This window comes from Pipra filicauda, unplaced genomic scaffold (genome assembly GCF_003945595.2).
Source record: "Pipra filicauda isolate LSUMZ 115617 unplaced genomic scaffold, ASM394559v2 scaffold21_size4447388_pilon, whole genome shotgun sequence".
In the NCBI taxonomy this organism is placed as follows: Eukaryota; Metazoa; Chordata; class Aves; order Passeriformes; family Pipridae; genus Pipra; species Pipra filicauda.
In genome coordinates this window covers 2261192-2281828 of record NW_024104332.1, presented here as the reverse complement: position 1 = coordinate 2281828, position 20637 = coordinate 2261192, and the positions used below count along the sequence as shown (strand labels likewise).

Sequence of the window (20637 nt, the reverse complement as noted above, 5' to 3'; positions counted from 1 at the left end):
CCTTGGCTAGCTAGGGGTAAAGGTGATATCTGAGGAATGGGGTAGCACTGATGAAAAACTGGCAGTTCACCACTGGTTTAGACCCCTGCCCCAACAAACTGGGACAGATGTATGATGGCTGAGAAGGCTTGGCTGTCCTATGAAGAAAGATGGAGTAGTCAACCTTCCCCCAACCCCCAAGCCTCCCTGTTTGTTCCAGACCAGTGGAGCATGGAAAGGGAGAGATTTCTTGTCTCTCCTGTGAGCCAAGTGTTGGTCACACTCTTCAGTGAAGAGCATTGTTTTGAAACTCATCACTGTTCATCCCCATTTGTCGTACTGTACTCCTGTGAACTACAGCCCTTGGCTTACTGGACCATATTTGTATTTAGCTTACAGTGTGGCCATGACTCTGGTAGCTGCACTGCCGGAAAGGTTCTTTTCATTACCCTATAAATCACCTGCTCACAAGGTGACTCTTTGTGTGGATATGCTTGATAAAGATTTTTGCGGCCTTCTGATCAGCCAGGGCTGTATTCCCACCCTGAGCTGCTTTCAAAATATCTGAATTTTGGGAAGACAAGAGAACTCTGCAGGGAGGGAAAGGGGGAGATAGAGCAAGAAGATACAGAGGAACTTAGGTATGAAGTAGGAAAAATTTCTCTGGAAATGGAACTCCCAGTCCTGATCCTAAGGCCTTTATTACAAGAAGGGTGGTCGCTTCTTCCTTGCCACGTTTGGAGACTGATAGAAAGGACAGTTATGACTCCAAGGTGTGTGGGAGTGCATGTGCACGTGCATGCAAGCATGCCTGTGTAGGTTTGTGCCCACCATGGCCCCCCTCATTGCTTCCCCAGTGCTTGTGAGGGACACTGGTAACATCTCTGACTGCCCTTTGCTGGTGTGTGTTCCCCTGTAGCCCTGAAGGTGATCCTTGTTTGCTTTGAACGCCAGCTGGACAGCCAGTGGTACTGGCTGAGCCTGCAAGTCAAAGAGATGGCCCTGCGGAAGGTGGGAGGGCTGGCCCTGTGGGATTTCCTCGACTTTATCGTACGAACACGGATCCCTATCTTTGTGCTCCTTCGGCCCTTCATCCAGTGCAAGGTAACAGTTGCTTTGGCTGCTGACAGATCATGCCTTGAAGGCAAGATATCCCTTATTCCCCAGCTGAGAACAGAGGAACAGCACTCCTGGCAGAACTGTATGTAGGGAATTACCTTTCAGAAGTTAGTAGGCCTGAGAACCCTTTGAAACTAAATCACAGGGCTTTTCCCTAGCCAGCACTAAAGAGTATGCCAGTCATCCAGGAGCTCTGATCCATGGAGTACAGCTAGTCTTAGCTCCTCTGGATGGAAAGTAGTATAGGCTGGACCACGAGTGTTTGCCTGTGCACTTAATTTTAGAACAAAGGCACTCAAAGCACTTCAAGGTAGTGTGGATGTGCTGAGCCTGGGAGGGTGTTGGCAGAAATCTTCCAGAAATCTCTCTTCTGCATAGAGCCAGGCAATACAGCCAACAGCCAGGAAGGACCTGGGTGAAGGTTCTGACAGGACTTTTGTGGACGGACAGACAGCTGCTAGGCTGAGGCAACTGGGGCTCAAGTTAATCACAGTTCTTCCCTGCTTATCAAGTAGACCAGCACATGGTACTCCAACTTATTTAGCCTACCTTGTCTCTTGGACAGAATAAATCATTGTGGAGGAGGGACCTGTCTCATGTCCAAGGGTAGAGCTTAGCATTAGGAAGCCCTCATCCCCATATACCCTGTGCCAGTGAGGTTTTAATGTTAAAACCTCAAACCCATATACCCTGTACCAGTGAGGTCTTAATATCTGTTCAGTCAAATATAAGGTTGTCCCCAAAAGACAGGTGGAAACCTCATAGCTGGAGTCAAAAACCTCCTGCCTATAAAGAGGATGGTCTGCTGGCTGCAGGCTGAAGCTGGTCTGGAGACTAGTCCCGGTTCCCTGGGCACCATTTTCTGGCCATGCTAACACGTCCCAATTTTGCAGCTGCTGGCCCAGCCGGCTGAGAACCACGAGGAGCTGACGGCCCGACAGCACATTTCCGACCAGCTGGAGAAACGGTTCATCCCGCGCCCGCTCTGCAAGAGCTCCCTCATCGCCGAGTTCAACAATGAGCTGAAGATCCTGAAGGAGGCCGTGCACAGTGGGTCGGGTAAGGAGGGCAGGGAGAGCTCAGGGCCATCAGCCCAGTCTGGCCAGCTGCTCGCCCCTACTTGTGCGGCAGACCTGTCCACTGCCTAGGAGGGGCATGGGGCAATCCACATACCTCCCGGATAGCCTGCCCCTGGAGCCTGTGCCCAGCCCAGCCTTGCCACTGGACAACCAACAGAAGTCCAGGTTAATTGTGAAATGCACCCATTTTTCCACTAAGTCTGAGTCCTATTCCCCAGCAGCCAGCTCTCACTGTCTGGGGAGTGCCTTGTGCAGCCCCAAACCCAGTGCAGCCTCTGTAGAGCCAAACCTACTTGTGCGGAAATATCTGGCAGGAGCAGATGTACCTCTTACTTTCTCCCCTTGGTTTCTCTATTGTGAGGTCCAGATCAGCATCCCCGAGCTTATGGTGCACTGAATTCTCTCCTGCATGAGGGCACACTTTTCTCCCTTGACAGTCACTCCTGTTGCCACGAGATGGCAGCTGCTGCTTGCACACTGCAAGGGGATTATGTGTTTTGTTCTTAGGAAAACAAATTCAAAAGGAAATGCTTCAGCCTTTTTTCCTTGACAGTAATTTGTCTTGTTCCTAAATGTTGAAGCTGATCTGGAAAATACAACAGTAAGGTTGCAAAAACTGCACTGCATAAGAAAACCAGAGATTTTGGAGAGGTGAGGTGAGCCAGGGCAGCTGTGGGTTTTTTATCACCTCTGCCACCCATTCATTTGGGCAGAATGAGGTGCCCAGCGTGTCAAGAATGCTTGGTTGTTTGTTGATTTCCAGTGCCATCATTGACTTGGGTTTGGTTTCCCTCCTCTTGGCACAGCTTACCAAGGGAAGACATCGGTCAGCACTGTGGGCACCTCCACCTCCGCGTACCGCCTGAGCCTGGCCACCATGTCCCGCTCCAACACTGGCACCGGCACGGTCTGGGAGCAGGACAGCGAGCCTTCCCAGCAGGCCTCGCAGGACACGCTGAGCCGCACGGATGAGGAGGATGAAGAAAGTACGTGGCTGCTGATTCAAGCTAATCCCCAAGCAGTGAAGGTGTTTTCTTGATGTCCCAGAGATCAGCTGGGAGGGGAAACAGTTGCCCCTGTACTGGTGTGAACACAAGGCCCACAGGAGCACGAGGCTGAGAAATTGGTGTGATTGCTACACCATTTGTGGTGTTAGAGCTTGGGTTGTGCATACCTCCTCATTGCCTCCTGAGCTGTGGCAAGGAAAAGGGAAAGGCACAGGCAAATTTTTAGTGTCTGAGATCAGGGCTGACATGCAATCCTCACAGTGCTGACAAGGCATTTGACAACCAGTCCTCTCTTTGACCTTCCTCACAACAGTGGGAAGGGGCTGTGGTTCTGTGGTTAGGATCCCGTTCCTGCAGGATCTTAGTACTTCCTGCTCATCGCTTCTGTCCAGGTGCTCTGACATGAAATATGTTGTCCTTGTGCTGCATGGGATCCAGCTGTGGCTCTCCACAGGGTGGACTGTCTGTTCTTGTGTCAATTAACAAAGAGGAAGTTAAGCCTTAAACCTACTGACAACAAAAGCTTGATCTCCCTTTTTGGCAGCTGGCAGGTTCTGAGGTTGCCAGGCTTTCTGGTGCCAGTTTAGAAGGAATGGGATAGTGAATCTTCTGGGGACTTATTTGCAATGATCGAAATATTGGTTTGTTGTTCCATCTGAGTTTCTTGTTTTTCTTGGAATTTTGCCTTCTCTCTGCTTCTGAGCTGTCTTTCACTGAAAGCCAGGGTAGAAAACTCTGCTCATATGGCATCAGGCTTGGGCTTCCCCCTGCTTTTGCAGGGATACTGGCTTCTGGTGCTGCAATGGCTGGTTGTCTAATGCCTGAAACTTAAGTACTTCACTTCTGTATTTGAGGACTGCTAACCCCCAAAGACATCGAACAAAAGGAGTGGAAAGGGGGGGCTCAAAAGAAAGGCCTGTGCAGTTACAGCAGAATTGCCTTTTGAGAAAGAGCAGTTAACCTGAAAGTTTCCAGGCTCAGCCCAACTTTATTTTAGCTGGATTCATTTCTAAACATTGTACAATCCACCCACAACTGTGCTGCTCCTACATTGCTCAGATATTTACTCACTGTGGAAAACACTAGTTCCAGCCATGTATTAATTCTGAGCCACTGTGAGGAATGGTAAGTGCTATCTTCCTATCTCACTGAGTCATTACTGCCTCAGCCCTGCCTTGGCTTAATGCTGCCATAAAATATTTCAGTACATCAGAATTGGCAAAGGTCAAAAAGAAAAGAGAAAATGACAACACAAAACCTCCTCTTTGTTTTATTTATTTATAGTTAAAAGCTGTTATGGTAAAAACCACAACAGAGTAATTTCTTTCCAGGTACTTTATACAATTTGAAACAGGGCTGAAAATTTCAAGCAGTCCTGACCGCTGTCCAACTCTGCATAAATCAGTTGAAGTATGATGTTTTTGAGTCAATTTATCCCATTTTTTGGTGACGCTTTAAGATGCATGTCCCAAAGTGTGTCAAAGATGTGAGTTCTGCACTTTGCTGTCATGTATTTTCTTTTCTGTAACAGTGCTTTGCTATGTCACAGCAGCAGTTTATTTCACACCAGCAAAACGCCTAGTTACAACTTTTATGCCAGAAATACTGTATATTAACAAGGAATTTATTAATCACAGGAATTAAGCCCTAGTGGAAGCTGAATTCCCCAAACACATTTTCCTGAGAGCCATTTAAGCTGAAAGCCTAGATAAATTCCTGCCCTACATGTGCCAGGTTCCTCATCCTGCAGGGGTTTATGTGTTTGTCTCTCTTCACTGTAAAATCTAATGGCATATTCCAGTTTGCAGGTTTGGGCTCTGGGTACGTAGATGCTGGGTACACCCTTGGCATCCTGTTGTCTCTTGAGAACTGAGAAGAGGAAGGTGGGGTGTGGGGTGGTTGTTTCCTCTCCTTTCCTGTTTTTTTCTGTCTTTCCAGATGACTCCCTGAGCATGCCCAGTGTGGTAAGTGAACAAGAAGCATACCTTATGGGTGCCATTGGGAGGAGGCGGTTCTCCAGCCATCTCTCCAGCGTGTCCGCACCTCAGGCTGAGGTGGGCATGTTGCCCAGCCAAAGGTAACAACATGGGCTTTTCACCTTTCCCATTATAGTCATGAGAGCAGAAATGGCTCAGGTACATCAGAGGGATGGGATGGATAGTGGGATCAGTGCCAGCATAGCAATGCTAAATTTCTTCATCCTGCAGTAGTGTTGGACTGAGGATGCAGGGTGGGAAATAACGATTTTCCAGGATGATTTGTGTCATGTAAGGTCCGTAAGAACAAGCTGTCATCCACAGAAACTTTCCTCTTAAACAGTTTCAGAAACACTCAGCACTATTATTTTCCTCTGCTACTGCTGAATAGGAAAAAGAAAATAGGGTTTTGCAGTTTTGCACTGAACTAGGGAACCATACCCAAACTGTGTAGGGAGTGGGGAAGAATCTTGAGAAGCTGGGAAAGGGGACAGAGGCATCCTGTTTGATTTACTTTGTTTTCTTCCCTGTGATCTTTGTCCTTGTTAGAATAGTAACTGGGCAGAAACTGAATGTCATATTTAAAGATGGGCTTTAATACTGTTTCAAACCGGAAATATACTTGTTGATACAAATAACTTTGAATGCCTTATTCCTGGTTAACATGGAGTGGTGAGAAAGAGATTGGAATTTGGGAAATGTACAGCTTTAGAAGAAGTAGAGAGAAGTTTTGCATTTAAATGAGATTTTTTTTTTTCTAAGTAAGCAATGTTTATTGTTTTATTTGTCTGCAACAAGTTATCCAAGGATATCTGGCAGTGGATAGATTAATTTATGTTATTTCCTTTGAACATTTAAAAAATATATTCTACATTATCTGTTGACCAGCCTTGGAAAATCAAACAACATTGCTCCCTCCCCAGTCTTGCTTGGAATTAAGGATACAACCTTGATACATGAAGGAAAAGCTACAGCTGTGGTACATGCCAGTAGAGACAGGAGAGGTGATTTACAAGAGAGAAGTTGCACAGATTTTATCTGAGAGTTTTCACAAAAGGGCTTACAGGAACTCATTTGACTTTTGAACTCAATTGATTCAGTCCCTTTGTTTCTTGAAAAATTAATATGCAAGGCTGCATTTTCCTCAGTCTTTCACTGCCATCTTCAGTGTATAAACTTCATAAGAGTCACAGCTGATTGATAGCAATCTTTGTTTTGTGCAATCCTAAATCATGGTGACGCTGAGAGAAAAAAGACTTTAATTACCAGAGATCTTTGCTCTCTACTTTTTAAGTAGTTAAGTACTTTTTAAATCTCCTAGCAGGAGACTTTTCATCTTGGTAGGGAAAGGACCAGCTCAGCAAGTGTAATCAGTCCTCCATGTCGTGCCCTTTTAGTTATGGATGGCCTCTGGGCTTCCAGACTGCCTCACAAATGTAAACTAATTAATGCTAAGTAATATTATTACCACTTTGCTGCTGGTAGCCCAGCAGACTGCTTTCCTTCTTTCATGTTTTTCCTATGGGCTGAGCAGGCTGTTCCTGCCTGATGGCTGCAGTGCAGAAAAGCAGTGAGATGATGTACTTCTTTGCCAGGATCCTTGCCAGGTGTTTGTTTACAGTGTCACTGCACTACAAGACCTTATTTTCCAGATGTTTGTCCTTAGAGTCATACAGAAGGTCTGTAGCTCATGGGAGACAGATTACCCCTCCCTCAAAAAGAAGTGGCTCATGGGGAAGGGAAAAAAGCTTTCTATGAAGTTGGAAGTAAATAGAATGGAAATAAATGAAAATGCTGCAGGAAAACAGCTTTGAAAATAGTTCCCTCCTCTTATTTCCTGTGGAAACACATCCTGCTGAACTTCCCAGCTTCCTAAATCTCAGCAGAGATGTGGAAGGCTCCCTGCAGTGTAAACTCCCTCTAAAGACTGCTCCTGTGATCAGATGTTCTTTCAGCTCCTCTGAGTCATATATATGCTGTTGAGCGTGAGACCAATTAATGTTACCGTCCTTTTTTGCTTTTTTATTCCGTTGATATTTTTTCCCTTGAAAACAGAGACAAGCGCATGCTTTTTTGCATTTTCTTTCCCTAAATTCTTAATCTCCCTGCCCCTCCTGCAGTGAACCTAATGTCCTCGATGACTCCCCGAGCCTGGCCACTGAGGGCAGCCTCTCTAGGTACAGTGTCAACACTACCTGTCTGTCAGTGTGTGTGTTGGGAAACCGGCCGTTTCCAACCTCCTGTCTCTTCCCCTCACCTTTTGTCACTCTCTCCATCTCTGTCTCTTGTGGCTCATCAATATTCAGGCCTGCAAGTCAAAGGTGTAGCAACCCACCTTCAGTTTTCAGCTTTGATTGCCAATAACTTTGAGGAGGCTAAGGGAAAGGGGAAAGAAAAAGCTGTAGTGAGTAAAGCAGCAGGCTGGCCTCGGGGTTTTCCCCTTGTTTAGCAATTGCTTGAAAGGCATGAGAAGGATTATGCATGAGGCATTAGCTGTAGCCTGTTATAAGCATTAGACTGGAGGCTTATATAAAACAGAGACATCTGTTTTTCCATTCATCTCACAATGCTGTCACCACAAAAGACTTAATAACAATATCAAGCCGTGTTCTTTACCATTCACTAATAAAACTAATATGATAAATCCTGTGGAATATAGTGCTCTGTGGGTGCTTCACAACAATTCTCATTATTTTTACAAAGCATTTCCCATTCTCAAATGACACCTTAGAAATCTTGCAGGTGGACACCATTAAGGTATATTTAAAATTGCCTTGTCAGTGCTGGAGTTCTGGTCTAGCTGTTCCCCATTACTCATGGACAGGGGAACACAAAGGGACAGTGTGTCAAATGGGTCAGGAGTGAGCTTAGAAGGGAAGGCTGCACCTTTAACAGCCAGCTCGGTCATCCTAATCGTCCTTCTTGTCCTGCTGCTATGCTCCAACCTTTCAGCTCCTGAGGCTGGAGACCTGTCGTTAGTCCCAAGAGCATCTCTGTTTCCTTCCAGGAGAACACAGCCCCTTCCATTGGCAACACGAGGGGTAACACACTATGGCATTCCTGCACCAGCAGAAGCCGTGGATATGTCGAGATGCGTTTGGGTGAATGGTTTGGGTTTGTTAGCTTGGCTTTAGATGATGGTGGTGGCTTTTTGGGGCGGGGACAGACTGCTGTGTTTGTTCATTCTCCCTGAGTGAGAAATGAAGGGTTTATCATCCGTGGTGTCACTGAGCTCATCCCATGATTCGTGGTGTCCTTTGTGTGCGTGAACCCTGCTTTGGCAGGTCGGTCTCTAATTGGTGCTGCTGCAGGAGTGGTGTTAGGAAAAGACATTAACTTCTTGGCAGAGGCAGGAATATTGTTACCTGGTTTTGTAATAAAGTAAGATGGACTGCATGTCATTGAACATGTTTGAGGGGGCTAAAGAGAACAGAAATCATTCAGTCAGAGAACTTCCATGTTGTCCCTTCAGCAGAGCCAAAAACTTGCTACAGTTGAGGAGGATGAAGGAGAAGGTCCGTATCTGAGTTAAAGCCATGATGATACCAGGTAACATCAGTGTCGATTTTGAAATGTTTTGATTTTGTTGTCAAGGGGGAATCACTCCTAATTACTGTGGTGAGGTTGAGGAATGTGAGACAACTAAGTCAACAGATGAGTTTAAACACAATAATTTATTTTGAACCTTGAAATATAATCAGTTGCACAGTGGGTTCCTACTCATTCCTGTCACACAAATTTTCTCTAGGGACCAGGGCACTATTCTCCACCCTGCCCTGTGGTACAGAGAGTTCCTAAGGCAAACTGGTTGGCAGATGTACTTGGGAGTCAGTTCTGCTGAGGTTTATTACCTGTTTCAAGGAGCAGGCACTAACGTCTGAAGGAGGGGCATCAGCACTGCAAAGCCTTAGAAGGAATGAAGACAGAAATACTGCAGATGTGTCTGAAAAGGCTAGCTTAGAACTCTGTGAGAAGGAAAAGATGTTTCAACTGCATCATTAGATGTGCAAATTGGATTCCTCCTCTGAAGGACGGGATTAATAAGGCAGATGTTGTGGGAGCTCATTGTGCTGTGGGAATCATAGGACAGAATTAATTTGGTTTTACATTCAGGAACATTAGTTTTGAATAAAGCAGGCTTGAGGTTTTTTTAATGTAACTTTGATTTCGGCTGGAGCACAACAGTAACTGTTTAGGATCACCTTCTGAATTCAAAGCTGATGTTTAGTCATAACTGACAAAAAGAAATAAATCATATTTACTAGGGACTAGACTGTTATGGAAGGTAGGAGTATTAAATAACTTAAACAAATAGTGACAAAAATAAAAAAGACTAAAGTCTGTTTCCCTTTGTTCTATAGCAATTGAGCCAGCCATGTAGAAAAGCAGGGAAGACAGGAAGGGGAGAGCACTGAAGTGCTCAGACAGCACGTGAGGTACAGGGCTGAGGAGCATATGTGTCCAGCATCGTGATCTGTTGTGGTTATAATCTGACAGAAGATGATATTTTCCCAAATCAGAAAGGAAGAAGAAAGAGAAGCCACTCTAGTGGAAATCTGTTGCACAAACATATTTCCCTGTGATGTTTGTCCTTGTGCCTACCTTGGCTTAATGGTGCCTAATAAAAAAAAAATCAGAGTGAATCCACATTGCCAGGGCAATCACAGCAGCAGATCTAAGCTAGCTAGGCTGGGATGTGTCTGGGAATACAATATATTTAACACATCCTCTGCTGCCTTTGTCCACTAACCCTCTGTGCTGGTTTAAAAGTTAACCAGCAGGGGAAATGAACTCAACTCAAAAGAGAGATTATAAATCAGAATAACAATTTAATAAAATAATACAATAAGTATGATTATACAGACAAGCAATTTGGTTTTAACCCACAAACCCCAAATTTATAACCCAGCACCCTGGGGCATGAACAAAGTGGTGTTTCTTGCCCCCCCCCCCGAGTCCAAAGTAAAGGGAGAGGGGAAAAAAAACCTGCTGGTGGGAGAGCTGTTGCAGTCTGGTCAAAAGTGGTGATTGCAGTCTGGTTGAGAGCGGTGAGCTGCAGTCTTCCTCTGGATCCCACGAGTGGTAAAAAGGTTCCAAAACTCTAAATTTATATATTCTCCAGTTCAGGCAGGAATGCTCAGTCCTTCCCTCAGAGCGGGGAATTCCATAAAAGGGTATGAGGACAGGAACATCTACAGGCCTCTACTGCTAACAATTTCTGGGAAATGGCATGGAAGGCTATAGAATATACAGTTTTGGGTTACACCCATACCATGATGAACTGGTCTCAGCTGTCCTAACTAGGACACCCTCTCATTCATATGTCTTGGGACATAAACTGTGTATGTTCCACCATGACGGTGTGGCAAGCATGTACATCTTTTTAACAGACATTTAAACTCCTTGCTTCCTTTGTCTCTGTTTTATTTTCTTCTTTCTTATCTTTTTTTTTTAGCTGCATGGTTTCTTGTCATTCCTGAGCATCACTTCTTATGCTTGCCAACCTGACAAAGTTTGTTTTGGTCCCCACTTGTGACTGCACTGGCTGTCATTCCTTGCAGTCCTGGCAACATGCATCCACAAAGTTGGGTGTGTTAGATCTTTTGCTCACCTGTCTCTGACCTGTATAATGGGAGTAACATTACTGTGCAGATAAACCCCTGACAGAGATACTCAGAGAGTGACAGAGCATCTTTGTGTTGGGCAGAAAAAGGATGTGGCTTGTTATTCCAACTAAATCTGGCTTATGTCCTGCAGAAAAACTATTCTTATCGATCACATTGCCACAGGAGGAAAACGTACTGTCAGCTGACATGGCATTTGATTCAGTGTTGCTTGTTTGGGTCCTGGGCTGCCAGAAAAACAGTGTATTCCTGGTCAGGTCTGGTAAACAAGGAGAGAAAGCAAAGGAGGGAGGGCAGACTGCACAGAGCCTGCCACACTCATTTTCACAGAAACAAGATCAGTAGTGCTGCTCTTTCATGTGAAAAGAAACCCTCACAAACCCTCAGGATGGGAAAGGTTATAGCTGCAAATTCAGTAACTAATCCAAAATTTGTGATCTTTATGATTCTCTGTATTTCCTTCACCTCTTCAAAATTTGGGGATAGAAGTCAAAAAGGCAGCCATAGCAGGACTGTGCTATGCACAGGCAGCTCTGTGACACTCAGCTGCTCCCAGGTCCACCCTTTGCCTGCAATAGGTATCTGTAATTTCAGCTCCTAAGATCATCCCAAATTATTCCAATTTGTGTAGTGATTGAGTACTGGAAGGAGACATCCACCAGCTCACTTACTTCACTTATGATATAAGCCAAGCTGAAAATCCCAGACTCCAACAGGAAGACACAAAGTCCAGACTTTCTTTTGCTCACCTATTGGTTGTTCTCAGTGCACAGTTACTCCATGGGAATAGTTTTTTTCCTCATGTATAGCCTCTGTGCCTTCATGCAGTCCATGTACATCCTTTATCTAATGACTTTTTCAAAGTGTTTTCATAACATGTGAACTGAGTTTGTTTTAGCACTGTAAACAGTGTTTTGTACTGAATATAATTGTAGTCTTTCTGCTACAGACATTTATGTCTCCTCACTCACAGAACTGAGTTACGTTTTCTTCATCAGAAATTGTAACAGTATTCTCAAAAGCTAGTCGAAAATAGTAGAAAACTATTTTTTTCAAGACCTTGTCCATCTAATTTCTACTTCATTCACATACTAGTAACCACTCTAAAAACTTCTGAAAATTCAGAGGAATGAGTTCTTATGTAATCCTAGAAAGAGAAGATTAAGGAAATACTCCAAGCTGTAATTTCAGGTAGTCTGGATCACAAATCTAAAGACTAATTAAGGTTCAGTCTCTTTGCTTTAATAAGGAGTGATGTGTTGCTTCTGGACCTACCAGTCATATGTGCTGCAGTTACTGTCTGGGTCAAGGACACAGTCCTACCAACAAGGAGTAACTCTGAGGGCTCTGCTTATCCCTAGGTGGGTGTTTGCATAATGCTTAGGATGTTTGGTATGTAAATCATGTCAACACCCTGTGGAAAAGCTGGGATATATGTTCCAGGGACTGGTGACCTCATCTGACGAGCCATCTGAGGGACAAAAGGACTCAAATACATCTTGTTGTTTCTGGCTCTGAGCTTGAAGAAGCTTTTCTCTTTTGTCCCAAGCCAGTTGCAGCTGTGGTGAGATTGCTGAGGGTATGTCCAGGACTATTACTAGTCAGACAACCAAAAAAGAAACAGCTTCAGGGTCCCAAGATATCTCTGTCCTTGAGGTTTCCCACTGTCTCCCCAGTAGAGCTGGTAGAAACACTTGGATATGGTTTAATGAAAACTCTTGGCTTTAGTTTAAATGATAAGGGAGGAAGGAATAGGATTTCCAGGCTGTGTTACCAGCCTTTGCCCCAGAGCAGAGCAGGAAGCCCTCGTGTTCTGTTCCACCAGGCCTTCTAAGGACAATCGATAACTTTTGCCAAAGCGACGGATGAGCTGCTCAGGACACAGAGCTCTTTAAGCCTCTCCACAGACATCCTTCGTGTTCTGTCTGTCCCTAGGTTTGTCTTCTTCCTCCACTCCTGTATGGCCAGGCAATAAACCTTCACTCTGTTGGTTGTACTGAGCAATTCCAGGGAGATAACAAGGGAAACGTCTAGAGAAAAGAATGTTGTTTTCCTTTAGATTAATGCTGGCCAAAATCAAACTGGATTGCAGTCCTGAATCCTCGACAGTATGTACCAGATAGAGCTGGAAGTTGCTTAAATAGGACATGTGGCTCAGTGGATTCCAGTCTGGCCTAAGAAAGCAGCTGCCTGAGTTAGAAGTCCATTTTAAATGTTAGTGGCTGTTGTGGCCATATGTCTCTCAGATGTAGTTCATTCAGCTAAAGTGTTTTGTGATTGCTAAATGACCAGTTTTTAACTGTTTGCAGGAATACAGTGCTTTAATAAAGATGAGGGGAGTGTGGTATTTTTATATTAAGTAGATTAAATGGTCAGTTGAATGACAGAATGAGATTGTAGCCAAGTATGTTTTATTGCTAAAGATTCTTCTACTGCAGATTTTTGGATATTTTGTACCAATATATTTAAAATCAAAAAGCTGTTGTTTTTTATATACATATATATATATATAATTTTTGTTCACTTGTCTTTTTTGTTTGTTAGCCACAAAAAGACTTAAGGCTGCAAGTGTTGAGTGTGGGGCCTTGTTCACATAACTCATGCATCCATTATGTGAATGGATCCTTTGTCACTTTGTGTTTGTTTTTTGTTTGTTGACTTAAATTGAAATTAAAACCAGATGACGAAATTGTGATGAGGCCATGGAGTCTATTTGGGGGGGGAAAAAAATTAGCTTTTACAACATTGTCCTTGAAAAAAGGAAAAGCAAACAAGAAGACTTTTGAGCTAGGAAGCTGATGTTCTTGCCTTCACTGATGTGGCAAAGGATGCAGAGAAGTGAGTGCTGCTCAATAGGATGCATCAATCAATGACTGAAAACTGAAATCTGCAGTTATTTATATTTGGATGCTACCTGTGTGTGGCCAAGTCCTGAATGCCATGACTCCACCTCCCACCCTTTCCTAAGCCCTGGAAGCCACAACCTAACAGACACGTCCCCCCCATCCTTCAAAGACAGTACTGCTCTTTGAAGTGACTGTGCCATTAGTGGTTGGTCGACCTATTTATTTATTTTAGTCCCAGTTGCCAGGACACTTCCTAGTTATACAGGGTGCTTGTGAGCTTGGCCTAATGCTGTCAACATCTAACAGGGTGGCAAGTGTGCAGAGTGAGCCAGGACAGCAGAACCTTCTTCTGCAGCAGCCCTTGGGGCGGAAGAGAGGCCTGCGGCAGGTGAGAACACAGAAATGCTGTCTCATTTGGGTTGGCTTTTCTTGTCTGTGTCTGTTTGGACATGATTTGTGGATGTGACTGTTTGGACATGTTTTGTGGATGTGACACGCCCCTTCTACCTAATCTGTGTTATACTAGTACAGTCCCTTAAGTCAGCAGGAACTGGAGCACAAGTTCTAGCTGTGACGTTGGACAAATCCTTAAGAGAGGAGGGATTTAAATTGTTTTAAATTCCTCAGTCTTGTCCTCTGCAGCCTTTTTTAAAAATTATTATTATTAAATGACGGTCACACAGCCTGCATTGCATTACTTTCAGTGTTAAAACTGAAAAGGCACAAAACCCAGAGGTTCATATGAAGGAGATGTCTGAGCCATGGAACCCTTAAAACATGTATCTGTTAAAAGCTGAGTGAATGGACATCTAAAGGAACAGACGATGATAATACGTTCTCCTTTCAGAGGAGCAGCTGTGCAATATGTGAACATACATCAGCTAACTCTCTCTCCCAACATTTAGCTTCGACGGCCACTGCTGTCACGTCAGAAAACTCAAACGGAGCCTCGGAGCCGTCACGGAGCGCGACTCTCCACCACGCGGCGGAGCATCCAGCCAAAGCCTAAACCCTGCGGTAGGGCAGCGCTGCACTCCCAGAACCAGCACTTCACACTGGAAACTAGAAAGTGCTGTGCTGTTGCTTTAACTTGAAGGTTGTTACTAGCCTATATTAAAGGGAAGTCCTAGCAGTTTTATCCTTTTTCCTAATGAGTAGATTCCTTACCAGAAAATCACCCCCTCAAAACACTTTGATGGTTTCTCCAGTGATTTTCAAGGGGAAACAGGACATGGACAATGGACATGGACAATTATCTTGTCTCCAAGAGTTGTGGAGAATTTAGGGGGCAGGTATTCTGTCAGGATGCCTTGTCCAAAACCTCTAGATGTACAAGTTTTGAAGCTGCTTTTGAGAGCAGTAGAAAGAAGGATGTCCCATCATTCACAAGCTTAGATGTTCCGAGCTTTAAGGATTGTACATGGAAATGAATGTAGGACTGTGCCAGTCCATGCTGTACATTTCCAGCAGTCAGCACTGCCAAGCAGAGCAGGTGGCTGTATTCTGTACCATCTGAAGTGAGCAGTGAGCTTTGGAGGAAACATCTGGAAGAGCCAAGGTTGCTTGTGAACTTTCTGGGTTTCTAACAGCTCAGCAGGAGTGTTCTGGGGCAACAGCACTGCTGGGGATGTTTGAAACATAAAAGTTAATCTGAAGTAATTAAGAGCAGGAACAGGGATATCAGGTTTACTGTTAGGTTTTTAGTCTAGCTGTCTTCACCCTGTGCTCTTCTGTTAATGCTGGATATTGGACGTAGTCTGCAGGAATGGGGGTCTATCAGCTACACTTTTTTTCTCAGATTTCCTGCAAAATCTCAGGCAATTCCCCTATATATTTGCATGACAGTTTTCCTTTTTTACTTGAGGGCAGAAATGCCTAACTCACATGGGAATTAAACTCAGTATATTCTTCTGGGATGGAAAGTTTTTATGGGTGGTATTGTCTCACCAAGCCATGACAAAGACAGGTGTGCTGGCCAGACCCCAGGAGATCCCCGACTCTTTCTGTGTCTGTAGAAAAAGTCCAGGGTAAAAGGCTTTCAGATTAGATGTCAATTAGACAGGTTATAAAGATGGAATGAACCGTGAATCCTGTCTTAATTGTAAAAACTCCAGTGGTTATCTCTTGTCTTTGCTTGTGTTTTTCTTCCCAAACGTTAACCCTCGATCCTCTGGGCTCTGTTCCCTTCAGCGGAGCAGAAGCGGTCGGTGACGTTCACTGAGGCCCCGCCCGAGGCTGCCCCCGCCTGCCCTGGGGACACTCTGGCTCTGGTGGCCCAGCAGGTGGGCTGTGGCCACAGCAGCCCCCCAGTGACCAGCAAGCAGGAGCCCCTCAGCAAGCCCACGCTCACCTCCTCCCCTGCCATCGTTGTCGCTGATCTCCACAGCCAGGCCACCAGCCAGGTACTGTGACTGAGAGGTTTGTGGGGTGGGTCTGTCCCCCTTGCTCCACCCGGGTCACGTGGTTACAGCACTGTAATGAAAGCTGGAAGGAGAGGGACGGCAGCAAACTCTCCTGAGTGGCTGTTTGCTGTCCCACCCCCTGCTTCTGAAAGCCATCCCCTTCTAGATCTGTGCAACTATTCCTAATTTGCAGATATATTTCCTGCATCTTCCTTTTCCATCACAGGTCCTTCTGGACCTGCTCACCAGTGCAAGCTTTCCTCAACAGGTTTTGCAGGTTATTCCCTGAGAGATGCCTCTTTAGGGAAGGACTCCTTCAAAAGCCTCAGGACTGTTTTAGCAAAAGCATCACATTGCAAAAACGAATTGCTTGTCTAACATTTTTCTCTGTTGGACATCACTGAGGACAGTGCAGGGACAATTCCAGTCATCCCTTCAACACACCAGTGACATTGAGATCACTTCTATATGCCCAGATACCTTTTGGGGCTGTGTCCTTCATCATGAACAAAAGAAAGACCTCTATCTTCAGAATCACAGAATGAATCTCAGAAGGGTTTGGATTGGAAGATCATCTCATTCCAGCCCCCTGTGATGGGCAGGAACACCTTCCACTAGACCAAGCTGCCCCAAGCCCCATCAAACCTGGCCCTGAACACTTCCAGGGATGAGGCATCCACAACTTTGGGCAACCTGTGCCAAGGTCTCACCACCCTCACAGGGAAGAATTTTTTTCTAATATCTAATTTAAACCTACTCTCGGTTTGAAGCCATAAGTTAAAACAGATGAAATAAGGAAGTGTTAATGACTGAAATCAGATAACTTTTCTGATAATTTCTGCAAATTTGATTCACCAGAAAAAATCTATCATTGTCAGGGGTATAATTTTAATGGGTTTATAATCTGCAAATACCTGGCCCTTTATGGTAAAATCTATTTCTGTACGAGAAAATATTTTATAGGTGTTCCTTTGCTTTTTTTGCCCCCTCCCTCCCACTTTCTCTCTGCCTGACCACCAGCTCTCCTCAGTTGCAGAGCGAGGCACTCTCTGCCGAGAAAGAGAAGGAAAAAGAGGAGGGCCTGGAGTCCCGGCCAGCAACAGCACAGAGCACCCCACCCACCCAGCTCTCTGACACCGAGGACTATGCTGGCCTCGAGACCACCAGCTTGCTGCAGCACGGGGACACTGTCCTTCACATCAGTGAGGACAACGGGATGGAGAACCCCTTGCTGGCCACTCACTTCAGCTTCACACACGTGGAGCTCGGGGAGACGGACATCGATCTGGATGAATCTCATGTTTAACTCCTGGGGAAGTGCCATAGTGGGAGGAGGAAGAGAAAGTGCACCTTCTCCTTAGAATTCACTGCTGACTAGTAATTAATGAAAACCAAGAGCACTTTATTATCCTTATTATAAGAAAATGGCTATCAGTAGGTTGCTATAGACTGGCAAGTCTCTGTTTGTAAAATCTGTTTCAGTTCAGGGCGAGAGCACAAGATAAGAGAATTTGTACTGAATTCTCAGGGTAGGGGTGTGTAGGCAAATGTGGTCCACAGAGCCTTGATCTGGCAGCCGTGTACTGTGAGCTATTGGACTGTGTGAGACAGAAAAGCCTCTTCTGTGATTGTGCCCAATATTTATTTTTGTAGTGTTTTTGAGAGGGGGGCTATACAGCAGCTGAATCCAAGGCTCTTACACCTTGGTACTGACAGTGAAAACACTGACAGGACCAATCTAAAGCTTGATTTTCACAAGGTTGGGACCATTGTTTCTAACTTGCAGAGCAACAATAAGCACTAGGAAGCAATTAGACTCTTTTATTTTTCTCCTTTCTGTTGGCCCTGCAGGCTTCAGTTCAGCTTACTTTTGTCTGTTAGTTTCGTCCCAGTCTGTAAGATATTGCCTTTGTGCTACAAAAATATTTGCTCTGTAAAACTGAATACAGTACATTCCATAAGCAGGAATGCATGTGCTGTGCACAGATACAGATGGGCAGGGGCTGAGTGATCTGCAGCCCACACTGTCCTACTTAAATGTACTGAGCAATTCATCTCGACAGCTTAAAAAGAACCCCAAGAAACTGCATGGTCCCAAGCAACTACTCCACTGATGCTGTTGGATGTACTTAGATAGAAGGATTTTAAGTAAATATTTATATATGGTATTTTCATGTTCCTATATATAAAAATATAAATATATATATATATATATACATTGTAAACGAAAGATGGCTATTCCAGGGCAGAAAACTTGATGAAAGAATCTATTTTTGGCATGTTGAGATTGTATTTAAAAAGGCTACATTTTATGTATGTAATGATCATGGATGCAAGTGTTAAATACGTGTATGTAACATTTACAGAAGGGGAAGATCCCGAGGGGGATCAGCTGAAGTCACAGCTGAGTTATGGGCTCTGCTGCAGCATCATGGAATTATACTGAAATGTGAATTTAGCCATTGGCTACTGACAGGCAAAGTGCAAACAGCTGTGAAACAAACCATGAAATCATCAGCAATGCCCAAAGTTACCCTCTGCATTGGGAATCGTACACTGCCTTTTTCAGTTCACATTAGAAGAACTGGGGTTTATAATTGTGGCATTATTGCGCAGAGGAAAATGTTTTGGGTCATCCTGAGAGTATCTAAAACACGCTAATTACCAGTTTGGCTCCTGAAGGCTTGTCATTTGGACACACAAGATAAAACGGCCTTAGGAGGGAAACGATATCCTGCCAGCCATTTCCAAAGAAAGGACTTGCATCTCTCCTTAACAACTCTGAAGTAGCTGTTAAAACACAGCCACACGAAGAGCTGCCTCGCTGCTGTAGTGCAGCACGCAGATTTTACTGTGGCTTTGAAAATTAACCACGCACCTGGCAGCAGGTTTCAGCAGGTTTCAGCCTGTGGAAGCCCGTGGAGCCTCAGGCTGCACTGCCTGGCATTTGCCAAATGCTCAAATTTGACAGGAGCTGTGCACACCAGTCTGAAGACTGAACTCGCCTGCATTAAACCTCTGAAGAGAGCGAAGGCCATCTTTCTCTGAGGTGCTTAGCATGCTCTGCTGCCACTGCACTGGCGAGAGATGGAGGCTCTCAGCCCTCTTGGGAAAAGCAGGGATGAAAAAGCAACTATTTTTATAGTGCAGCATATATATCCCAATATATATGGGGATATATAATGTACAGGTGGTGCACCAATGCAGCTCCAAAGGGTACCTGGTTTTCTAAGAGAGGTGCTTGGGTGGAGGTGGCAGTGCCCCGTTGTATGTCCTGAGCAACAAACTGCTTCCTCTGCTGACCAAAACATGCTGTACTGCTTCTTATCTCCTCAGTGCACTGGAGCCAATGCCAGGTACCTGTAGGAGACTGCTTTGGATTAGCTCCTAGCTCGGAGGTCACTCCAAGAATTGCTGAACTTCAGATGATAAGTGTTATTATTAACAGTGACGCACAAATGAGGAAAAACATAGCTTCACTTTCAAGTCCCAAGGTAGGCTGGGTCACTGGCAGTCACAGGGAGGAGAGGTTCAAACGTGAGCTGAGACACAACACACAGAGAATTCATGGTGCACTTTATGGTGCGACCTTTCCTGCTGAAAATGAGAAAGAAGGATCTTCATTAATGAAAAGTAGAGGCCTCACCACAGTACTCTATTTTAGCAATGACAAAATTACTGTGATTTGCTTCATTTAATTCAGTGTATGTAATAACTGTTTCAAGTTTCCATTGTCTCTGGTGAATCCACAGTAGTAAGCCATAGCAAGGACTAAAATGCCTATTTTTAATGTCTACCCTGCTAGAAATCAATGCAGCTTATAAATGACGTAATCTGTAATTTAGTTTTATCCAGGTGGCCGGGCAACTGGCTTTGGTTTTGTGGGATGGCTGCTGAGAGATGGCACAGACACACAGGCCCATTAGCCTGATTTCTCATGTTTTACTGTCATATTGGTTGCCCTTAATGCTGTCCTGATGAGGTGCATACAAAGTACTCTAGCTGGTTTGTGCTTTCCTTCCGTCTCTCTGTACCAGAACTGGTGTATTTCCTCTGTGAAGACAAACGATGCTGCTTTACATAGTGTTAGAGGCCTTAAGCGCATGTCGTGTTCAGCAATGTCCGGCTGTGCCTGTCTTGTCCGTGTGTCGGTCGGTCCCGTTGCCTCAGCATTTTATGCAAACGTTGCCCCGAGGGCTAAATACAAAGGAGTGACGGCAAAGGACAGAGTTCTGTGTTTGAGCCTCTTGCGCAACACGGGCGGTCTCTCTCTCTCTTTCTCTCTGAAAGGCTTCGATACGCGGTTTTGTTCCAGGATACCGACACAGCATTTGTTAAAATTTACCCGTCTGCTCCCGGTGCTGGCGCAGGGGGTGCCGCTGGAAAGGTCTCTGCCCTCCCCCGTTCCAGCGTGGGGCTGGAACTGTCTTTGGGGCTGACGAAATACACTTCACTGGCAACTGTAAACCACTCAGACCAGGGCTGTTATCATTGCTCCCCTCAGTCTGGGCCCGCGGGTCGCGGTCGGGAAGAGTCCGAGCCGCTCGACCCGCCCCCTGCGGCGCCATTTGTGTCCCTCAGCGCGGGCGGAGCCGCGGCCCCGAG

At 45.1% G+C, this 20637-nt stretch overlaps 1 protein-coding gene across 17 annotated transcripts in view; it reads left to right on the top strand.

Annotated features, from left to right (window-relative positions):
* The window catches only part of UNC80 (unc-80 homolog, NALCN channel complex subunit), a 119193-nt gene extending 101576 nt beyond the window's left edge, over positions 1–17617 (top strand). For 11 of the 17 annotated variants that reach the window (XM_027751931.2, XM_027751947.2, XM_039381330.1 and 8 more), the window contains 9 exons: positions 899–1083; positions 1992–2157; positions 2984–3163; positions 5123–5261; positions 7281–7337; positions 13937–14018; positions 14536–14647; positions 15821–16032; positions 17063–17617. In XM_027751931.2, coding sequence (XP_027607732.1) covers positions 899–1083; positions 1992–2157; positions 2984–3163; positions 5123–5261; positions 7281–7337; positions 13937–14018; positions 14536–14647; positions 15821–16032; positions 17063–17338 — 1409 coding nt within the window. In that variant the 3' untranslated portion in view covers positions 17339–17617. Of the gene's footprint in view, positions 1–898; positions 1084–1991; positions 2158–2983; positions 3164–5122; positions 5262–7280; positions 7338–8632; positions 9983–13936; positions 14019–14535; positions 14648–15820; positions 16033–17062 lie in introns of those variants that run through there. The other 6 variants (XM_039381329.1, XM_027751944.2, XM_039381336.1 and 3 more) reach the window with 5 other exon arrangements.
* The last annotated feature ends 3020 nt before the right edge of the window (positions 17618–20637 follow it).